General features: G+C 43.2%; 2 protein-coding genes across 8 annotated transcripts in view; one reads left to right on the forward strand and one right to left on the reverse strand.

Moving 5' to 3' along the window:
* BLNK (B cell linker) overlaps window positions 1–22,801 on the reverse strand; it is a 135,007-nt gene that overhangs the window by 58,661 nt on the left and 53,545 nt on the right. The window contains exon 1 of one of the 7 annotated variants that reach the window (XM_084635616.1): window positions 11,180–11,354. The exons of 3 other annotated variants lie outside the window; for them this stretch is intronic. Coding sequence is in view for 2 of the 4 variants with exons in the window: in XM_084635614.1 (XP_084491740.1) it covers window positions 10,712–10,758 (47 nt within the window). In the remaining 2 variants the exon portion in view is untranslated. Of the gene's footprint in view, window positions 1–10,711; window positions 11,101–11,179; window positions 11,355–22,801 lie in introns of those variants that run through there. 3 more of the 7 variants (XM_084635617.1, XM_084635614.1, XM_084635615.1) reach the window with 3 other exon arrangements.
* The window catches only part of DNTT (DNA nucleotidylexotransferase), a 478,907-nt gene that overhangs the window by 57,863 nt on the left and 398,243 nt on the right, over window positions 1–22,801 (forward strand). The gene's annotated exons all lie outside the window — the stretch shown is intronic.

Below are 22,801 nucleotides of genomic sequence, written 5' to 3' on the forward strand. Positions count from 1 at the left end.
ACATCCATAATAATATTTTTCATGAGAGTAAAGCTCAGAGTAGTGATCTACTCAGCGATTCATCTGCTTGGTGTATTGATTTCCCCTGCATTGGTGATTTCCCCTGTATTGGTGATTGTTTCCCCTATTGTTGATTTCAATGGGGCTGTCTTCTTTGAAGTTGGACCCAAGGCTTTCTTGATCCCATCGTACATGTTTCTGATGTTGCCTGCATCAGCTCCTACCTGGATGCTTTCACATATGTGCAGCCAATAGTTATTGGCGCAGCAAAGAGCAGTTTGTTGTACCTTGGTTCTTGCCACTCTCAATGCTTGTAAGGTTTTTTTCATTTGGGTCTCTCTTGTAGTTGGTTTGGGCTGTGTGTTTGGCCTCTATGACTGGTGTCAACACACTGGAATATGTGTCAAACCAGTCATTGGTCTTGTTTTCCTTCTTCCCAAAGACTGACAGAGCTGCATCCTAGATTGTGTTCTTCAGTTGCTCCCACTTCAGGTGTGTGTGTGTGGCACAATAACTGGTGTCAAGGGCTTGTTATAGTATGTTCTTGTACTGCTGTGACTTTTCTTTGTCTGCTATAGCACTGATGTTAATATGAGGACATCCTTTTTCTCTAGATCTATGTATTATCTTTGGTTTAAGTCTGACCTTGCTGCATACCAGAGATTGGTCTGTGTTGCAGTCAGCACTTTGTTAACTATGGATAATGAGGACGATGTTAAGGTTGGTATGCCTTGTGAAAATAAGATCTAGTTGGTGCCAGTGGCCAAATCTGGGATGTTTCCAAGATACTTTGTGTTGCGGCTTTGTCTGGAAGAATGAGTTTGTTACACAGAGGTAGTAATAGGAACAAAATTCTAACCGTCTCTGACTGTTTCCATTCATCATACTAGTTCTGTTTTGATCAAGACGGTTGGTTCATGAACAGCTCCCATGCTTGCATTGAAGTCCCCTAGGAGGAAAACATATTCGTGTTTTGGAATCTTGCTGATGGTGATGTTCAACTGGTTGTAGAACTGGTCCTTGATGTCAGAAGATGAGGAGAGTGTTGGGGCAGACACACTCACAAGATTGACTGGGCCCTCAGATGTAAACAAGCATAGTGCCAAAATGCTCTCTGATCCATTTGTAGGCAGCTCAATCCTCCCCAGAAATGAGTTCTTGATGGCAAATTCCGCTCCGTGCTCTTGCATTTATTCTGCGCTTTTCCCCTGCCAGAAAAATGTGTAGTCGTTTTTTTCTTTGAGTGATCCTCTTGATGCTAGCTGTGTTTCTTGGATGCAATATCGACACTGAGCCATTTAAGCTCGTCATTGATCATGGCAGTTTTGTGTGCATCACTGATCTGTTGAAGGTCCTCAGATAATCCAGTTGTCAAGGTGCGAATGTTCCAGCACCCTATCTTTAAGGAAGTTTTCTTTCTTTTAATTGATTTGCCTGGTGTGTTGGTTACAGTCCACTTGTCAAGTTATAAAACTCTAAGCTCCAAGCACCCATTGAAGCAGGCAGACTGTGGTGGGACAACACCCTATTGTTGGAGGCTGCCCAATTTTATGGTGGGCTGTGGTTGTCTAGTGAGATATCATATAATGATCTCTCCCACCGTTGGAGTCAGCCCCTGGTGCTCAACTCTACGCCAGTCAAGTAAGAGCTTAGAACTGGTGACTGCTGTCTCATGTGTTGTGTCGACGCTCAAGGCGAAGCTGGAGTACCTCTCCTGGGCTCAAGCCTGGGCAGAGGATATGGAGGCCCTGAGTTGCCCATGCATCAGGACCTCCCTCTTGGCATCACCGATAAAATCGAGAGGAGAGGAAGAACCAATACACCTGGTACCCAATCCGCTGCAGGCGTTGCCAGAAAGATATTAAAATGTAGTACCTGATTGACTTTGGGGCTCCCCTCCAGATTTTCTGTCTGAGTTTACTCTCATAGCTTTAGATTCTCCTGCACTCACCCACAGGGCAGGGGAGCTTTTCTGTCGGGGTTGCTCCTTTAGCCTTACACCCTCCCAGGCTACTCAGAAAGTTGATGAGCCGTAAGTAGTACCATCTACTCTCATTACAGTAGAAGGCACAGCCTGACCTGACAGATTCCTCACTACCTGCTGAAATTACTGAGAGCTGAAATCATGAAGAGCTGGGCTAAGCAGAGGAATCTCAGAATGTAATGTAGCGGAAGCAGCAAGTGGGGATCAGCAGAGAAATAGTGGTTAGCGGTGGCAGAGAGACAGTTGCAGAAGCAGCCGTGGAGGCATTGCTCAACCTCCTGCCTCCTTACCTCAGGGTGGGAGGTGAACCCTGTGAGTGCACCTCTAAACTCCAGGTATTCCCTAACCAAGGGCAGCCAATTGTGAGTCGGGTGAAGCAGAGGGAGAGTGGAATGGTGTGTTTAAAGGGACCTTTGTTCATTGGACTTTCCCACTGTACGGTGGGACATGGAGGCAAAAGACACTGCCCCATAGGCTTTGGGGTTGGGTTTGGTTATGGTCCCATGCTCTTGACTGTGGTTGGGGTGGTTCCCTTTCCCTTTTAGTAAAAGTTCTCTTTTGTTATACTCAGACTCAATGCTTGCGTGTGGGAAGTATGCCTCTTAGAGGCTCCTGAGAGTGGTGTTAGGTTTTCCTAGACTACTGGATGGGGGCTTGAACCATTCTGTTCTGTATTTTTAAGAGAAATCCTAGATATTGACCTGGCCCTTGGTGCTGCCGACTCCATCTGGCAGAAGGGTTACATATGAAAGTCACACAGTTCTTGAACTTTGACAGAAAAGTGATTTTTACAACAGTATTTTATAGAGGCTGAAGTGGGTGAGATAAGATGCATGGAAGCCAAATAGGATGAAGTTTCACTAGCTGATTAAAAATCACAAAGAGCTAAAGGAAACAGAAGTTAAATAATCAGAGTTCTGTATACTCTGTGGCAAACTGAGCCTACATCCTGTGAACAACATCTCTAGTGAGGCAGACTGGGAAATATTCATGAGTTTTGGGTGGATTTAAAAAAAAACAAATATTTCTATGCTGCCCCCACGTGATTTATTATAATATTAGTCGGTTTATATTATGCTGCACTCAGGGCTGTCCCTAGGGGGCTTTGGGGGCCCGGGACATAGGTGCCAAGTTTCTATCTGCAGGGGATGCTCCCCCGCACCCTGCCGGATCCGCCAAGGCCTGGCCCCACCCCTCCCCGGCCCAGTTCTCCCCTCCCCCACAGAGCCTCCCGATGCCGCAAAACAGCTGATCGGTGGTAGGTTCTGGGAGGTGCTTTGGGCAGGAGGTGCTGAGGGGACGGGGAGGTTGGTGGAAGGACTCACCTCCCCGCCCCCTTCTCATGAAGCACGGGGCCCAGGGTGTTCGCCCCCATTCGCTGTGCCCTAGGGATAGCTCTGGCTGCACTACAATTTTCAACAGGCCACAGCTTTTTTTTTTATATTGTCAACATGTCACTGCCTGGTGGAAACAGCCAGGGGAAAGCAAGAATGGGAGTGGGTGCTGGGGCTTTTGGCACCCAGGAAGGCACAGAGATGGTTTGGGAACTCAGGAGGCAGTTGAGGCTTTTGGCAGTGGAGGAGGTGAGATGGGTGGTAGGGAAATTAATCTCTTTTTCTCCCTTCATCATGGTGGTAAAGGTCAAAAGAGACTTTGTTGTGGGTGGTGTGGGGATGGAGAGAAGTTGAACTAGTTTCCCCATCCCAGCAACCCTTGATAGCAGCTAGCTGCATCACTGCTTTAATATCTGCTGATGCGTGTGACAACAGTAGATAAGCACAATTGCTGGGTGCTTTGCCTAAAATGATCAGCAATGAAACAGTTAATGCTGACAAAGCAAGCTTTAGGTTTCAGAGTTATTACACATTTCAGATGGATGATGCAATCCATACTTCTTTTAGAGCTGCTGTTTTATGCTTTCTGCAGACTTGGGCAACAAGCACTGATTACATTTGGAAGGTTGTCTTTGCAACCATAATGGCTAGAAATGAGATAAGTGGAGGCTTAGAATCTGCTCCTGAAATCTCTGATGATGTATATTTTGTAGCACATTCTGAAGCTGTGAATTACATAGGACCATGTACATAATAAGCCACTTGGCAGATCAACAGTTCTATCCCTGTTTGCAACCTTTCCAGGTATTTTTTTTCTAAATATGAAACATTGTATGTCAAAGGTTGATTACATAACTTGATTAAATGACTATTATTAATATTTACAAGAACTTAACTAGTGAAATTTCCATCACTTTCTCAAACTGCGCTGCTGTAAGCTCTCTAAGGGCATGGCTACACTGCAAACTTCAAAGCGCTGTTGCGGGAACGCTCCTATGGCAGCTCTTCGAAGTGTGAGTGTGGTCGCACGCGAGCGCTGGGAGAGAGCTCTCCCAGAACTCGTGGTAATCCACAAGGGGATTAGTTTTGAGTGCTCGGAGCGCGGCTCCCAGCTCTCGGAGCCTGTCTACACTAGTGCTTTAAAGCGCTCAGACTTGCTGCACTCAGGGGGGTGATTTTTCACACCCCTGAGCCAGCAAGTTAGAGCGCTATAAAATGTAAGTGTAGCCAAGCCCTAATGTAGCCACCCTAAGCTGAAGGGAGGGAGCTCTCCCATTGACTTAACTACTCCAGCCCCTGCGAGAGGTGGGAGAAGCTGTCCCACTGGCATAGCGCTGTGCACACTGGTGCTTATGTTGGTGTAACTTATGTTGGTCAGCGGTGTGGTTTATTCATACCCCTGAGCAACATAAATTATGCCGACATAAACTGTAGTGTAGACATATCCTAATATTCCCAACTGATTTTTTCTCAAAAAGAAAACTGCTCCCTGTAATAAAGTATCCTGTAGAGGATAACATAGTTGGTGCTGATTTACAATAAAATGTCACTTCATTCCCAAATGAGTTCATTTTCTGCTCTGCACGTTCAAGAGGAATAACTTAGTGAAGCAGAAGAGGGAAAACTGTAAAACTAATAGTTTCCTGAAATACTCTAATCTAAGCCACTTCCAAGGCTTCTAGGTCAGTAAAAAACTGGTGAGGACCACAAATACTTTAAAACTTGATGGGCCATTAACAGCAGACACTCAGGCTCTTAGGTGACCTCCCACTGACTTCAATAAGGTCAGAATGTCATCCAGTATGTTTAAGTGGGAATGCTAAATCCAATAAGGTTATCTTTTGTATTGCAAAGCAACTGTAAAACCAACCCCAGAACAAAGTGAAATACTTTTCATGGTGCTTTCAAATAATACCTGGGAGCAGTGGTTGGAGGTGGTGATTTTAAGTTACATTGCAAGGCATTTGGAGGAACAAAAAAGGTGGGGAAAGATGAAGATCTCATGGCACTTAGAGTATATCTACACTAGAATGGCATAATTATGGCACTGCAGCAGTGCTGCTGTAGTTTAGATGTCTCCTATACTGATGGAAGGTTGTGCTCGTAATATATTTGCCGAGTTAGCGCACAGTCACACCACAGTTGGAAATCGTTTGTAGGAACAGAAGTTGCAGGATCACAGTCTGGCTAAAAATAACGAGGAGTCCTTGCAGATGCAGAGCTTACCTCTCTGAGAGGCAGTAGCCAGCTCTGCATCTACAGTGGGGGTAAGGTCGACCTAACTACATTGCACAGGGTGCAAAATTTTCACAATCCTGAATGACATAACCAGGTCAACCTAATTGTTACATTTAAACCGGTCCTAAATGTCAAGGTGCCATTTTAAAGTTTTGTGCTTGTAATATATTTGCCGAGTTAGCACACAGTCACACCGCAGTTGGAAATAGTTTGTAGGAGCAGAAGTTGCAGGATCAGTCTGGCTAAAAATAACGAGGAGTCCTTGTGGCACCTTAGAGACTAACAAATGTATTTGGGCGTAAGCTTCCCTGGGTTAGAACCATCTAAGGTGCCACAAGGACTCCTCGTTATTTTTGCTGATACAGACTAACACGGCTACCACTCTAAAGTCTGGCTAAAGAACTTGAACCAGAAAGCTATTGCTGGGGTTCTGAAAGTTTGGTGCTACGTCTTTGAGTTGCTAACTGCACTTAAGCTTTGCTGACTGTTCCCCATGTTTACCAGTATATCTGCTTATGGACCAATTTGATTATGCAGCAGCAATCCCTTAACTTTTGAAAGCTGAGTCCGGATGCACTACCCACCATATTAACTGGGCAGCATGTGGACACTTGCACGGATACTGTTCCATGTCCCTCCCGCTGGTCTTTGGTGCCCCACGCTTTGGGAAATGCTGCTGTAAAAAATATCGGATCCTTTGTCTATGCTACATAATTCATTCCTCTCCTGACAAAAACTCTCAGTCTCTCTGGAGTCCAAGATTTCCTGGCAACTCAGACAATGACAATAAATACAGACAGTTTATCAAAGTATAATCCCATGCATCCACAATACACGTTATAAAAATAATAAAGGTAGAATTCTACGAAGTGTCTGCATTCAGACCCAAATGATATGAAACGGACGACAAAGTGAATGACTCTCACAGTTGCAAGCACCATGTCCAATTCTACAACATGCCGGGTGAAGAGACGTGGTGACTCTCCCTTAGTTCCCCCTTACCCAGATAAGTGAAGGAGATGAGTGAACTAAAAATACAGGCCCAGAGATGCTGATGAAATGATTTCAACAAAGAGATACATCAGATATAATAAAAAATACACCACTGGCGAGAAGCTGATAACCTCATGTTGATATTTATCAAACCCAGTTCACAAAATCAAACCTTTCAGACTTGCATTCGTAAGCTTGAAGCTTTAGGCACAAACAAATGCTGGTACAGCACTAAAGGCACTTGGATTCTTGCAGCTATTGAATTAACTCTTAAGAAAACTGCCTTAGAAAATGGACTATAATTACACAAGTGGAACTTTGTTTCTGTATAATGACAGGTTTCAGAGTAATAGCCGTGTCAGTCTGTATTCGCAAAAAGAAAAGGAGTACTTGTGGCACCTTAGAGACTAACCAATTTATTTGAGCATAAGCTTTCATGAGCTACAGCTCACTTCATTGGATGCTGTAGCTCACGAAAGCTTATGCTCAAATAAATTGGTTAGTCTCTAAGGTGCCACAAGTACTCCTTTTCTTTTTGTTTCTGTAGGATTTTTTTGTCTCTGCAATCATTGGCACATGAAGAAAGCTTAGACTTCAAATGCAAATATCTCCCCAGTGTAACATTCAGTGCAAATGCTGGGGAAAATATTTTTTCCAAAGGAGAAACAAGGAGAGATCCTACTATATAATCAACTGTATTGCCAACACACCAGGGATAATACCAGGTAGTATGAGCTGGTGACAAAATAGGTAAATGGATGATTATGTCAAAGGGTGAGGCCAGAATAGGATGACCAGATGTTCTGATTGTATAGGGATAGTCCTGATATTTGGGGCTTTTTCTTATTTAGGCACTTATTAACCCTGACCCCCTCCCGATTTTTCTCATTTGCTATCTGGTCACCCTAGGCCAGAGGTAGTCAATAGGTGAACTGCAGGATAAATCTGGACTGCCAGATGCTTTTGTATGGATCACAAAATCTTTTTATTTACTTATTATTATCATTATTGTTACTGTGGTGTGAAAAATAATCACACCACAGACTTTCTCTGAAGTCTGGACCTTGACCAAGAAATTTGGACCCTGACAAAAAATAATTGACTACTCTTGGGTGAGGCAATGGCTGCAGCTCCATTATGTTCATCCTTTGTTGTGCTTGTGGCATCCCTCTTAAATCTGGGCAGGTTTCTCTTTCTAAGCCGGCAATGCAGTTATAGCAACCATTGCTTAAAAATTAGCAAAGCCTGAAGTTTTATTAAAACCATATGGTCAAATATCTGGACCCATATCCAACAAGGTACTTTAAGCATGGGCATTTAGAATGGGACTACTCACATGCTTAACGGTAGATATATGCAGGGCCATCCCTAGCCATTTTGGTGCCCTACGCAGCCACCCTGCGGAGAGTGTGTGTGGCCCCAGGCCTCCGTGGAGACAGGGGGGTGGGGGGAAGGGGCAGGAGCAGGCTAGGGGGACGGGGGGGAAATGGCACCCCAGCATGAGCCAGTGGCGCGGAGTGGGTTGGAGCCGGGTCACTCCACTTCCTGCTGCCCGGTGAGTGCAGGGTGGGCCCGACCCCGCACTCACGGGGCGGCGGGAAGTGGAGTGACCCGGCCCCAGCCCACTGTGCTCTGCTCCCCTGGCTCCCAGCCTTGGGGCTTGGGGGGCGGGGGGAACCGCCCCGCAGCACTCACTGGCGGCATGGAGTGTGCTGGGGCCAGGTTGCTGCACTTACTGCTACCCGATGAGTACAGGGTGCCCAACCCCTGCTGCTGTCCTCAGGGGAAGGGGTGGAGTGGGGTGAGGCTGGGGCGGAGCAGGGCTGGGAAGAGGCAGGGACCGGGCGGAGGCTTTGGGGAAGGGGTGGAGTGGGGGCTGGACTGGGTTGGGGCGGAGCAGGGGTAGGAAGAGGCGGTGCTGGGGCGGAGCAGTGGTGGGGGCCATGGGGAAGAGGCGGGGCTGGAGCAGCACGCAGCTGCGTAAGGCACCAGGAAATTTTGCGTACTTTGCGTATGGGTAAGGACGGCCCTGGATATATGCTTAAGTTCCTTGAGTTAGGGTTTTGGTCAGACATGTACGGGCCATAAGGAGGCGGAGGGGAGAAGAAGGAGCCTTAATACTGTGAGGTATCAGAAGGGAGCCGAGTCTCCTTCCACTATCTATGCTAGGACATCATTAAAACAAGACATGCTGAAGAGAGAGAAACAGAAGCTGAGCCAGCCTGGCTGAAGCTACAGTAGGGAGGAAATGACATCTCTTCCTGACATAATGGGCTTTCAATAGATACATAAATAATTAACTTGCCATCGTGCCCAGGTTAGCATGGCAGCTGGCACCTCCTTCTAGTGTTTGAAGGAAATTCTACTTTAATCTTATGTAATGGTGTGTGTGGGAACCTCTATGATTATGTCTTTACTGCAAAAAATTGGTTTTTACATTGAGATAGCTAATTTGCAGTGAAATCCTTGTGGCGACACGGCACAGCTAATTTTTAGCTCAGCATAACTAGTTGAGGTCAATGCTATCCCCCCACCTGGAGATGGCCTTGTCTAACTGCTCGGGAGTAAAAACTCTTATGCCTTGTCTCCACCAGGATTTTACATTGTGATAGCTATCTTAACCTGGCTATCTCCATGTAAAAACATTCCTTTTTTGGCAGTGATGATATAGCCTGTGTCCTCTTCTGTTAGGCTCACCAGCTCTTCCACCAACAGAATGGGGAGCAGGAGTTAGCAAATTGGGCTGTAATCAAACAGCTGGTTTAAAAGCTTAAGACTCCATTGTAGTTCATTAAGAAATTCTTCAACATCATGTTTTTTGTCTGAAAATACCAGTTAGTCAAAACCAAAAGTTTTCATAGAAACGTCTGAGTTTCAACAAAAGCTTCTCAAGAAAGAGAGACAGACATCCCCAGGATAGCTAATACCTGGTTAGGGCACTGCCTAATTCAGAGCAGGGACTTAAACCTGGGTCTCCTATCTCCGAGGTGAGACTCCTAACCACCAGGCTATTGGTGGGTGAGTCTTGCTTAATGCCTCTTCTTGGAACTGTTCCACTTTGTTTCAATACCTAAATATTCATAGGGTCAGAGAGAGGCTAACTCTAACTTGGGGCTAGTGCACTCACCTGGGATGTCAGAGACTTGAACCTGACTCCCCCACATGAGTAAAAGATGAGTGCCCTAGCAACCATCAGGCTATTGGCTATTCTGGGGGTCTCTTATTCTCTCTTCCCCATTTTAAATGAAAAAAATTCAAAAGGTTTTGGTTCTGTCCTGATGCAGAACAGGAAAATGTTTTGAAATTTCAAAAATGTTCATGGGATGGGAAAACTATTTCCCGCCTGTCTCTAGATGCCATTTCCAGTGTACAAATCCTGAGCTATCCAGTCACCCTAAAAATACTACCTTGTAATAGTCTAGTTCTACTTCTTCCCCAACACCCTGTACTTAAAAGTGTGCTATTTTCAGAATGTTTTATGCTTCCTGTTTATCTACACAACACTGTCCCTTTTGAAGATTTGGAGATACCAAAGAAGTTAAACAGGAGAGTCCTCTTAATACAAAATCTATTGTGCATAAACAAACTCCTGATCAAATATTACTAATGTGTTTAAGGCTCATGGTGAATTAATGATTTTTTTAAACAAAACCTTTAAAACAAAAATATAGCAGTTTGCTTTTTCACAGGGAATAAAAGTAGCACGGACAGTGTCTGCTGTGAAAGCAGTTGAGTTGTCTCTGAGTGTGATTCACATGATTGTTTTGTGTTTATTTTATTGACTCTTTTTGCAGCGATGTATACAGATAATGACCCTCGTTTATACTCAATATTCTGCTTAACTTCTTGTGCCTGCAGAATGCTGAAATAGATTTTAATTTTACCGAGGAAGAAAATGCTGTTGTTTTATATCTAAACTTCCCTTCATACACTTCACTTTATCGGTTGTACTCCTTTTTAGTTGTCAGCATTTTAAGCCTCAGTGATGGCAGGTGCATTCGACCCAACAGGTACTGTTGGAATTGCATAGTCCTGTATTAACAGAGTCTAGAACAGTGTGCATTTCTCATTTCCAAACCCAGTCTGTCTTCTGACCGGGCACAGCACTAAAGGAACAGAGTGAGTCATAACAAACGAAATGTAAAAGGAAAAAAAATCGTACCTTAGCTTCTGACCAGCTGGCTCAGTGATCTTACTGATCTTGTCCATGTTCCGTGTTGATAGTACCAGGTAAATTAGTGATCATTTAACGAGAACACGTGCTGGTTTTTATGTTCGTAAGAAGGAGCGCTATACCGAGCAGTTGACCTGAGATAGAATCCCACGGGTTATCTCTGCCTGGTTTCTACGTTGTGGGAAGGAGAATACTAATTTATTACGAGACCTGAAAACTTGCCTGAGCACATATTTGAGTTTCATGTTTCTAGTTCATCATGTGACACACACAGCCAGCCAGGCGACTTGCTTTGACTCCTGAATGTTATGCAAATGTGATGACCGACACCTATAGGGCGTGCAAATTCCCCTGAAATTGAATGTGTCTCAAGTCTCTCTCTATTACTTCCTCTTTGTGTCTTACATGCAGCTGGTGTTTTAATCAGATGGCATGACTGGAAAATATAACACTTACACCACAGACGCCTGCTCTCTGCCCCATGCTGGCCACTTCCTGGTCGCAGAAAAGTGCAGGCGAGCTATCGGAAGGGACGATCCTGCTCAGTGTCCTGACAAATTATGCATTTGCTGCTGCTTCGGTTTGGCATCATTGTAGCTTCCTTTGGACTCTACTCCAAACAGCCAGAGAGATATGTCTGCAACTGTCCCCCCCCCCTCCCCTTTCAGGTTAAGGTGGTGATGTTTCCCGAGCAGCCTGCAGCTGCTAAGTGTTAAATGGGTGTTTCACAACTCCACTCCATTCCAAAACCACCACAGAGGAACAATGGAATTCAGAGTTGGGGCTGCCCTGTGAGGACTGATTGCAGCAACGTGGCTGTTAAAAGCTCAGAGGAGTGGGGAGGATCTTACTATGGGGTATAATGGGAAGGAAAGTGTTGTCTACCCTGGAAGACTCTCAGGTGACTGAGGACTAGAGGCAAGCGACTGGAAATTAAACAGTTTCCCTGAAATTCCCTTTCCCAAAGGAGGACTTGTGGCACCTTAGAGACCAATAAATTTATTAGAGCATAAGCTTTCCTGAGCTACAGCTGTACTTCACGAAAGCTTATGCTCTAATAAATTTGTTGGTCTCTAAGGTGCCAGGAGTCCTCCTGTTCTTTTTACGGATACAGACTAACATGGCTGCTACTCTGAAACCTTTCCCAAAGGTATGTCTACATTACAAGCTCTACAGTGGCACGGCTGGGGTGCTGCAGCAGACACACTTGCTACAGCAACATAGGGATTGTTCCATTACTGTAGTAAATCCACCCCCTTGACAGGTGGTAGCTAGGTCAATGGAAGACTTCTTCTATTAACCTAGCAGCGTCTACATCAGGGGTTAGGTCAGTTTAACTACGTCTCTCAGGGGGTGGGTGGCCATATGTCCCGTTTTGGCCAGGACAGTCCCATTTTTAAGCCCTATTCTGGATGTAGGGTGACCAGATGTCCTGATTTTAGAGGGACAGTCCCGATATTTGGGGCTTTTTCTTATATAGGTGCCTATTACCCCTCACCCCCTCTCCCAATTTTTTTCACACTTGCTATCTGGTCACCCTACCTGGACATCTCAGTTTTTGGGCAAAACTGGGCATTTTGTCCTGTTTTCTCTTGCCAACTGATGATCAGCTGGCAAAACCAAACAGGACAAATGCCCAGTTTTGCTAAAAAAGTGAGGCATGCCGCTCCCCCCCCCCCCAGGGTGCAGGGGAACATTCAAGGGGGTAAGTGGCAATACCAGCCTTCTTGGGCCAGCCCTGTGTGGAGTGGGGATCGAGGGGTGGGGCGAGGAGGCTGGGACAAGCGGCTTGGGCCAGCCTTATGTGGGCTTGGGCAAGGGGCTGAGGCCAGCCATACCCAGGGAGCTGGGAGGGGAGATGCTCAGCGCTACCAGCTCTGTGCAAGGGGGGGCTTGGGCAAGCAGCAATGCCAGCCCTGCATAGGATGGGGGAAGGGGGAGGGGAGACTTGGGCTAGCCCTGTGTGGTGTCCCATTTTCACTTAGGTGGACCTTAGTTTCAGATGCAGACCTGAGTCAAACTATTTAAAACACCATTTCAATACCTAACGAGTGTTGGGGGGAAGAGGTGATCTGGCGTGGGAGAAGTTGCGACTATTTAACTAGAGGTGGGATGTTGCACTGATTTAATTAAACTGAGGAAACCCTGATTTAGAACTCTTAAACCAGATGGAGCAGGATAAACCTCTGTAAACCAGAGTTAGCCTGTTTCAGGCTTGGGCTACACTGAAAAATTACATTGGCATAGCTACATAGGTAAGGGCTGTGAAAAAACCACCCCCTTGATTGACATAGCTATGCTGACAAAAGCCCTGGTGCAGATGCAGCTATGTTGAGGCAGTTTTCCTACACTGACAGAAAAATTCCTTCCATCAGTGTAGGCTGTGTCTACACTATAGGGCTATGCTGACAGAGCTGGGTCACTATGGTCTCCGCAGGTAGATATACCTGTAGTGGTCATACACAAAGTTGCGCTGGATTAATTGAATTGATGCAACATCACACCTTTAATTACATCAGTACTACTTCTGTAGACTAGCCTATTGGCTTTTAAATTATTTTTATTATTTGGATTACCAAGGCGCATAGGTCGGAGCTCTAATCATGCATGGGGACTCCATTGCACTAGGTGCTGTACAAACACAGAACAAAGAGAGACCATCTCTGCCCCAAAGAGCTTATCATTTGTATTAAAGATCCGGCCTCCCCATCCCGTCTATGGAGGTGGGAGAGATCTTAATTAATATTCTGAGGATGCCCTTCACCCTCCCAAAAGCTTCTCCAACAAAACCAGGGAAGGCTCAACTTGATATTCCTGATATTTCTAGGTAAACAACAAACAAACAAAACCTCTTGCTTCTTTATCATGCATAAACAGGGTTACTCCAATGCAAGACCCAGGCTGGTCTATCTTAGTGTTGCTTTGGTATGTCTGTGAGAGTGACTCTTTGCGTAGCCTTGGATGCAATGATTGGTTTGCCTATATATATGATTCATAGATTCCAACCCCAGAAGGGATCATCTAGTCTGATCTCCTGAGTAGAACAGGCCATACAACTTCCCCAAAATAATTCCTAGAGCAGATCTTTTACAAAAACATTCAGTCTTGATTTAAAAATTGTCAGTGATGGAGAATCCATCATGACAGTTGGTAAATTGGTCCAATGGTTAATTACTCTCAATGTTACAAATTTATGCCTTATTTCCAGTCTGAATTTGTCCGGCTACAACTTCAATCCATTGGATCATGTTATACCTTTCTCTGTTAGATTGAAGAGCCCATTATTAAATATTTATTCCCCATGTAGATACTTACAGACTGTAATCAATTCACCTCTTAATCTTCTCTATTTTAAATTAAATTGAGCTTTTTGAGTCTATCACCATAAGGGATATTTTCTAATCCATTAATCATTTTCTTGGCTCTTTGCTAAAGCCTCTCCAATTTATCAACATCCTTCTTGAATTGTGGGCACCAGAGCTAGACTCAGTATTCCAGCAGCAGTCGCACCAGTGCCAAATAAAGAGGTAAAATAACCTCTCTCCTTCTACCTGAGATTCCCGTTTATGTATCCCAGGATCCCATTAGCCCTTTTGGCCACAGCGTTGCATTGGGAGCTCATGGTCAGATTATCCACCATGACCCCCAGATTCCTTTTAGAATCACTGCTTTCAAGGGTAGAATCCTGTAAGTATGGCCTACATTCTTTGTTCCTAGATTTATACACTTAAGTTTAGCCATATTACAACACATAGAGTTTGCTTGCACCCATTTACCAAGTGATCTAAATCACTCTGATTCAGTGACCTGTCCTCTTCATTGTTTACCATTCTCCCAATTTTGCGTAACTTGCAGACTTCATCAGTGATGATTATATGTTTTTCTTCAAGGTCTTTGATAAAAATGTTAAGTAGTGTACAATGATTATGAGTCTCTACTGGAAACACACTCACTTGATGATGATGATGATTCCCTGTTTACAGTCACATTTTGAGATCTAGCAGTGAGCCAGCTCTTAATCCATTTAATGTGTACCATGTTAATTTTATGTTGTTCTAGCTTTTTAATCAAAATGTCATGCATTACCAAGCCAAACACCGTACAGAGGTCTAAGTATATTACATCTACACTATTATTTACCAAACTTGTAATCTCATAAAAAATCAAGTTAGATAGGATCTATTTTCCATAAACCCATTTGATTTGCATTAATTACATTACCCTCCTTTAATTCTTTATTAATCAAGTCCTGTATCAGACACTCCATTATCTTGCCTGGAATTGATTTCAGGTGGACAGGCCTATAATTATTCAGGTGGACAGGCCTATAATTATTCAGGTCATACTGTTTACCCTTTTAAAAAATTGGCAGAACATTAGTGTTCTTCCAATCTTCTGGAACTTCCCCAGTGTTTCAAGACTTATCGAAAATCAACATTACTGGTCCAAAGAGCTCCTCAGCCACCTCTTTTAAAACTCTTGGACGCAAGTTCTCTGGACCTGCTGATTTTAAAATGTCTAACTCTATATCTTCTGTTTACCATCCTCTAGAGAACATTAGTGAACTGGAAAGTGTGTTATCGCCATATGATGAAATTGCATCATCTGCTGTTTTCCCCAAATACAGGACAGAAATATTTATTGAACAACTCTGCCTTTTTTCATTATTATTGATAATTCTACTATTTACATCAAGTAACGGACCAATACCATTGTCAGTGTTCTTTATGTTTAAGAACCTCCTTCTTATCGTCTTTAATTCTCCCTGTGTCCCTTTGTTTCCCTTATTGATTTTCTATACTTCCTAACTTCTGATTTAAATTCAGGTTTCAGAGTAACAGCCGTGTTAGTCTGTATTCGCAAAAAGAAAAGGAGTACTTGTGGCACCTTAGAGACTAACCAATTTATTTGAGCATAAGCTTCCGTGAGCTACAGCTCACTTCATCGGATGCATACTGTGGAAAGTGTAGAAGATCTTTTTATATACACACAAAGCATGAAAAAATACCTCCTCCCACCCCACTCTCCTGCTGGTAATAGCTTATCTAAAGTGATCACTCTCCTTACAATGTGTATGATAATCAAGTTGGGCCATTTCCAGAACAAATCCAGGTTTTCTCCCCCCCCACTCCCCCACACAAACCCACTATGGATGTAGAAACCCTCTACACCAATATTCCACACAAAGATGGACTACAAGCCGTCAAGAACACTATCCCCGATAATGTCACGGCTAACCTAGTGGCTGAACTTTGTGACTTTGTCCTTACCCATAACTATTTTACATTTGGGGACAATGTATACCTTCAGATCAGTGGTACTGCTATGGGTACCCGCATGGCCCCATAGTATGCCAACATTTTTATGGCTGACTTAGAACAACGCTTCCTCAGCTCTCGTCCCCTAATGCCCCTACTTTACTTGCGCTATATTGATGACATCTTCATCATCTGGACCCATGGAACAGAAGCCCTTGAGGAATTCCACCATGATTTCAACAATTTCCATCCCACCATCAACCTCAGCCTGGTCCAGTCCACACAAGAGATCCACTTCCTGGACACTACAGTGCTAATAAACGATGGTCACATAAACACCACCCTATACCGGAAACCTACTGACCGCTATTCCTACCTACATGCCTCCAGCTTGCACCCTGACCACACCACACGATCCATCATCTACAGCCAGGCTCTGCGATACAACCGCATTTGCTCCAACCCCGCAGACAGAGACAAACACCTACAAGATCTCTATCAAGCATTCTTTCAACTACAGTGCCCACCTGCGGAAGTGAAGAAACAGATTGATAGAGCCAGAAGAGTTCCTAGAAGTCTCCTACTACAGGACAGGGCTAACAAAGAAAATAACAGAACGCCACTAGCCGTCACCTTCAGCCCCCAACTAAAACCCCTCCAACGCATTATTAAGGATCTACAACCTATCCTGAAGGATGACCCAACACTCTCACAAATCTTGGGAGACAGGCCGGTCCTTGCCTACAGACAGCCCCCCAACCTGAAGCAAATACTCACCAGCAACCACATACCACACAACAGAACCACTAACCCAGGAACCTATCCTTGCAACAAAGCCCGTTGCCAACTGTGCCCACATATTTATTCAGGGGACACCATCACAGGGCCTAATAACATCAGCCATAATATCAGAGGCTCGTTCACCTGCACATCCACCAATGTGATATATGCCATCATGTGCCAGCAATGCCCCTCTGCCATGTACATTGGTCAAACTGGACAGTCTCTACGTAAAAGAATAAATGGACGCAAATCAGATGTCAAGAATTATAACATTCATAAACCAGTCGGAGAACACTTCAGTCTCTCTGGCCACGCGATTACAGACATGAAAGTTGTGATATTACAACAAAAAAACTTCAAATCCAGACTCCAGCGAGAAACTGTTGAATTGGAATTCATTTGCAAATTTGATACAATTAACTTAGGCTTGAATAGAGACTGGGAATGGCTAAGTCATTATGCAAGGTAACCTATTTCCCCTTGTTTTTTTCCTACCCCCCTCCCCCGACGTGCTTGTTAAACCCTGGATTTGTGCTGGAAATGGCCCACCTTGATTATCATACACATTGTAAGGAGAGTGATCACTTTAGATAAGCTATTACCAGCAGGAGAGTGGGGTGGGAGGAGGTATTTTTTCATGCTTTGTGTGTATATAAAAAGATCTTCTACACTTTCCACAGTATGCATCCAATGAAGTGAGCTGTAGCTCACGAAAGCTTATGCTCAAATAAATTGGTTAGTCTCTAAAGTGCCACAAGTACTCCTTTTCTTTTTGATTTAAATTCATTACTATTAATTTTCCCTTTCTTCCATTTGTTATATATTATTTTTTACTTTTTTTTATAGCTGCCTTCTCTTCTCCTCTAAACGAGGTCAGTTTTTTTAACCAGCATTGCCTTCATCCTCATTTATGGGATTTTGGTTTTTTTGGGCATCTAGTAAGGTGTTCTTAAATAATTTCTCAATTATCATGAACATTTTTCTGATTAAATTCTTCCTCTCAATTGATTTGGCTCATAATTATTTTCAGCTTTGTGAAATTGGCCCTATAAAAGCACCAAGTATATATATATTACTGTTCTGCATTTCATTCTGCTTGCTCATTATAAATGGGATCAAATCATGATCACTTGTACCTAAACTATCATTAATTTTTCGTTCTTTGATCAGTTCCTCTTTATCTGTTCAGAGAAGGCCTAATAAAGAATTCCCCTGTGTTGGCTGCAACACTGTTTGAGGTAGGAAATTGTCATCTATCCTATAATGTATAGAAATACCAAGGATGTTATATGCTGGAAGTCTCATGCTGCCACTATGCTCACAATGATGATAGCCTGTACACTAAGCTCACCTCCATAGTTCCAGTATTTTCCGGGGCAAAACAACCAGGTCTTAATAGTTGTTAGCCTTTGCCCTATAATGTTTGCTAAAGGGCTCTTTGCACTCTTTGTGCTTTGTGGGCTTGGTTGATGCTGTATCTATTTTCTTTTGTAGTTTTTGTCTAGCTATGGCTGCTTTGGATAAGAATCTGCCAAGATATAACTCTTTTTGTAGGTGCACATCTAGGTGGTGGTGGCAATCTCATTATCATGAACTGAAGGTCTTTTAGTGCTGACAACTGTAACTTCCTGAAAACTCTCCAACAATTTATGCTTGATTTCCACTTGGATATTTTCTCTTCTTTGAACATGCTGATTGGATTTTTCACATGAAAATGCAGTTGGAATTCATGTTGCCTCAATTGGTGCAAATCCCATTCTATTGGGGGAGATAAGGAGCATGCCACACGATCTTCCTCCTTGGTAGGACTGCTCCGAGCCCAGTCTTGCTGGCATCACTTGTATCACATCTGGTAGAGTGGAAATCAATGAGAATGGAGGGCATGCAGTATCTCTCAGGAAAGGGCTGATGTTGAACCTGCTGAACAGTCTTGTCTATTTCTCGGCTTCATAACCCTTGAGAAACATCATTATAGTGGTCTAGTATACCATTCTCTGGGATGCCTCTTTAGATTATATGTTCTTATGAACCAATTTCTTTTGCATGTGGGCTTACTGTATCAGTGCTATACTGGAAATCAAAGCCCTTGTACATGACTTAGATGGTGTAAAGAGGACTTAAAGGGGTTGTAAATTAATTAAATGCAGAACCACTTTATGGTCCTATTATACTGCCAGAAGGGGTAAAGGGGCCATCGAGAATCAGGCTGTAGTGTCACTAGACTCATGTAGTCACTTATGTTTAACAGCAGAAATGGCTCCTGTCCTGTGTGATTTGCACAGAAATTCTAACCTGTTGCTTTTCTTTGGTGCCAGCCTGTAACTCGCACTGTGTGTGAGGATAGTGGCATCGTATAGTTTGTTCTTGGTTTTGTAAAAAGAAAAGGGGTACTTGTGGCACCTTAGAGACTAACCACTGCATTTAGCCGTATGGAGTGGAAATCTATCAACTTCATGAAAAAACTTGTACAGATACAGACAGACGACATCTTCCTTTCCAAATGCAAACAGACGGACATCGTACCAAAAGGACTGAAGGTAAAAAATGGTTAGTCTCTAAGGTGCCACAAGTACTCCTTTTCTTTTTGCGAATACAGACTAACACGGCTGCTACTCTGACTCTTGGTTTTGAGTGACTGTGGTTTTACTTCTCTGTATTGCATGATGAAGAGGAAGATTTTTCAGCCTAATGCACTTACTGATGCTCATCTATTTGGCATTAAGGCCCGGTCTACGCTTAAAATTTAGGTTGACATAACTATGTTGCTCAGGGGTGTGAAAAATTCACACTCTGATTGCCATAGCTATACTTCCATAATGCCTGGTGTAGATGTGGGTAGGTTGAAGGAAGAATGCTTCTGTTGACCGACCACCACCACTTGGGGAGGAGTGTAACCTACAGCAACAGAAAATCCCCTTCCATCACTGTCGGAAGTGTCTGTGCTATGGCACTTCGGTGGCATAGCTACAGCGCTGTAGCACCTGTAGTTTAGATATGGCCTTGGTCTCTTTCCAGAATTGCTGTTTTGTTATATTCGTGGTAATAGAAACAACAAAACCACCTCCGTGGCTGCTGTTTTGCATTGATATGATAGACATAGAAGATGCAATGCCTTGGCACAGTGATTTGTCACAAGTTTCTGTGGATGGTGTCATATGCTGGGCATTTGCTATTGTCATGTCTCATTTCACAAACAGTGCAGGTTTTGCTTTGTGTTTTGTTTGCTGTGTCATCAATGCACTAGGATGGCTGCTTGTGCATTATTATTTTTTTTTTTTACAAGTCACATTCTTGAGATTGCTTTACCCCTTTTGATAAATTGGCTTTGTAGACTCTATTTTCTTGCTTTGTATCTGTACTTTTTTGCACATCTATGAACCTTTGTGGTATTCGTGTGGTTCTGATGACATTCTCATTCAAGCACTATCACTACCCTGTATTTTATTAGGTCATCTTTTGAATCCATAGTCATACGGAATCTGCCCCAGATAAATTTCAGATGCCGATTAGTATCAGGCACAAGAGGATGAATTAAGATTTAAGAATTTCCTTGATTCTACGTTTGTATCTGACCGTCTACACTGGATGTGTATTTTATTTCCTTTGCTTTCCATTGAAGTTAATAATACTTTACAATGCACAGTTCATAAACAGGGTTTCTTACTCAGTAGTAATACATTTTGCTGCTTTGTCAATACATTGTAAAATAAAACTCCCTAAATTAACCAATACCTTGGTTTTGTATGTTAGGACCTTCACTTCATTTTCATGAGTAGCTCTGCAGTGATACACAATAGTATAAATTATTGTGATCCAGATTAATATAAACAAATGAGTATTGCTAACTCTCATGAGTCTCACAGTATTTGGTGTTTTTCTTAAAGTCCTGGCTCCTGGAGTGATATTATAAGGTGAGAGTCTCACTTTTCATTGTAAAATATGAACCAAGCATACCCTAAAAGTTTAGAAACTAGAAGATAAATAAAAAGAACTCCAGATTTAATACTTTGAAAAATCTCATGATTTTTAAGCCAGTATTGTGATTTCTGAAAGCATGGAGTTGACAGTACTGCCATAGAGAATGCCAAGAAATCACGCACTGCTCTGTTTCAGGAAGAAACTAATTTACACATTGCATTTAATGCTCTTATTTACTCTCTAGTGTTACTTTATAGTTACTTTATACTCTTGGTTGGGAGTAGATGATTAGAATATTATTTCATAGTTGGAACCTGGCATTCTCTTTCTTCACCATGCTAGAAATCCCCCTTTTAAAATTGATTTCAGTTAGTGCAGTTTTATTCCCAACATGAACAGAGCATATTGGGGCTAAAATGGTTTTCAGAAATATTCAAGAATCAGTTTTTGCCTACTTGTGAAAATGATTTTCAAAAAATGTGTTAGCTATACTATGCCCTGCCCACACTAAAGGTGTAACTGTGCTACCAGAGAGAGTTTTAAAATTGATTTAATGCACAATCTGTTTTGTGGTATATTTTGATTATTAGCGAACTTCCCCCTCCTGTGCCAAAACAGAAGATGATGACGATTTTACTTTTAAGGAGTGCTTCATAATTTTTTTGCTTGGCAAGGAGTTTTTGTTTGGCTTCTTCTCTAGGAACTGCTGAATGGAGAGCAACAAAGCTCTTCCAGCCAACACCCAAAAGGATTGTATATAGGTCACATGACTCAGCCTGAGTCCATTAGTATGTTTCCTGAGAGACATCACTATTTCCTGCAGTGTGGCTTAGACTTTTACTGCGCTGTAGCAGTGTCCACATGGCAAGTTAGTATGCAGCAAGCTGGTGCACTGTAGATTCACCCCCTGGCTTGCCACACACTAACTCACCATGTATACAAACCCTAAGTGGCATGTTTTAAACTGGAAAACACTAACTTCTAGCACAGAAAGAAGTATGAGTAAGAAGTACAGTGACTTCTCAATCATCAGCCCTAGAGAAGATAGGCCTTTTTCGTTTACATCACATTTTTCTGTGCCAAATAAAATTAAATGAATTCTTCGTTAAGTGTGTTCTTTTTCACACAATGTATGTCATCTCTGTGGGTCGAATTGCTCTATGCCACAGTACTGCAACTCTGTATTATCTTTGGAAGAATCTTGGAGACTGGCATTAGTTGTTGTAAAAGCCCAAATTGGTTACCACTTTGCACAGTGAATATCTCATTCAAAGTGTGGTAAGAAGCAGGCAAATAGCAAGACTAGGGGAAGGTGGATCTATTTTTAGTATCTAAAATAAAATCTGATAGGAATTGGGGTCCATCTCTAGCTTCAATACAGAAAGAACAAGCCTTCTGTATTTAGGCAGTATCATTACAACACTAATGCAGGTTGAGTTTCTCATACTGGAACAAACTCATTTTAACACCTGCACAGGCAATGTGTTTTATTTCCCCTGAGAACAAAACCCACTGTCTACAGTTATACTTCTGCTTTTTAGTTTTACTATCATCAGCTCATCTCAATAAAAAAGAAAGTTTGACTAAACTGTTGCTGTATGTTCAAATGCTGAACTTTAAATGTTTGGGGCCATACGGGGCCATGTGGGGGCCCAGAGGGAGAGTTCAGGCGTGATTGTGCCAACGAGAGGCACCCGCCCGCCTGGAGCACAGTTGAGAAGAGTGTCTGAGTGCTGCTCCTCTCTCTGCACCAAGGCAGCATTGCTTGTGCCCCGCCTCCTCCCTGTCCCCTTCTAAGTAGTTAGTGCACCATGGGAGACTTGGCCAACTGCAGGGAGAGTGATTGTGAGTGACCCTAGTGCAGGACATAGAGAGTGGGGATGGATGGAGGAGAGCTCCTTAGAATCTTCCTTCTCTTGAGTGCCCACCCAAGAGCCAGTCACAGTTCAGCCCTAAACCTTTTCATTATTTGAATAGGTGTCCTCTACAGTGCTGACATGGCCACAAAAAGGAGTCAGACAAAGATGTTAGTTCTGCAGGTTTCAGAAAGGAAGGGATGTTCTAAGATATGAAATATTTTGCATGGTACAAATGTTGTTTACATACATAATGGACCAGA

The sequence above is a fragment of the Lepidochelys olivacea genome (assembly GCF_965140295.1).
Source record: "Lepidochelys olivacea isolate rLepOli2 genome assembly, chromosome: 7".
NCBI lineage: Eukaryota > Metazoa > Chordata > Testudines > Cheloniidae > Lepidochelys > Lepidochelys olivacea.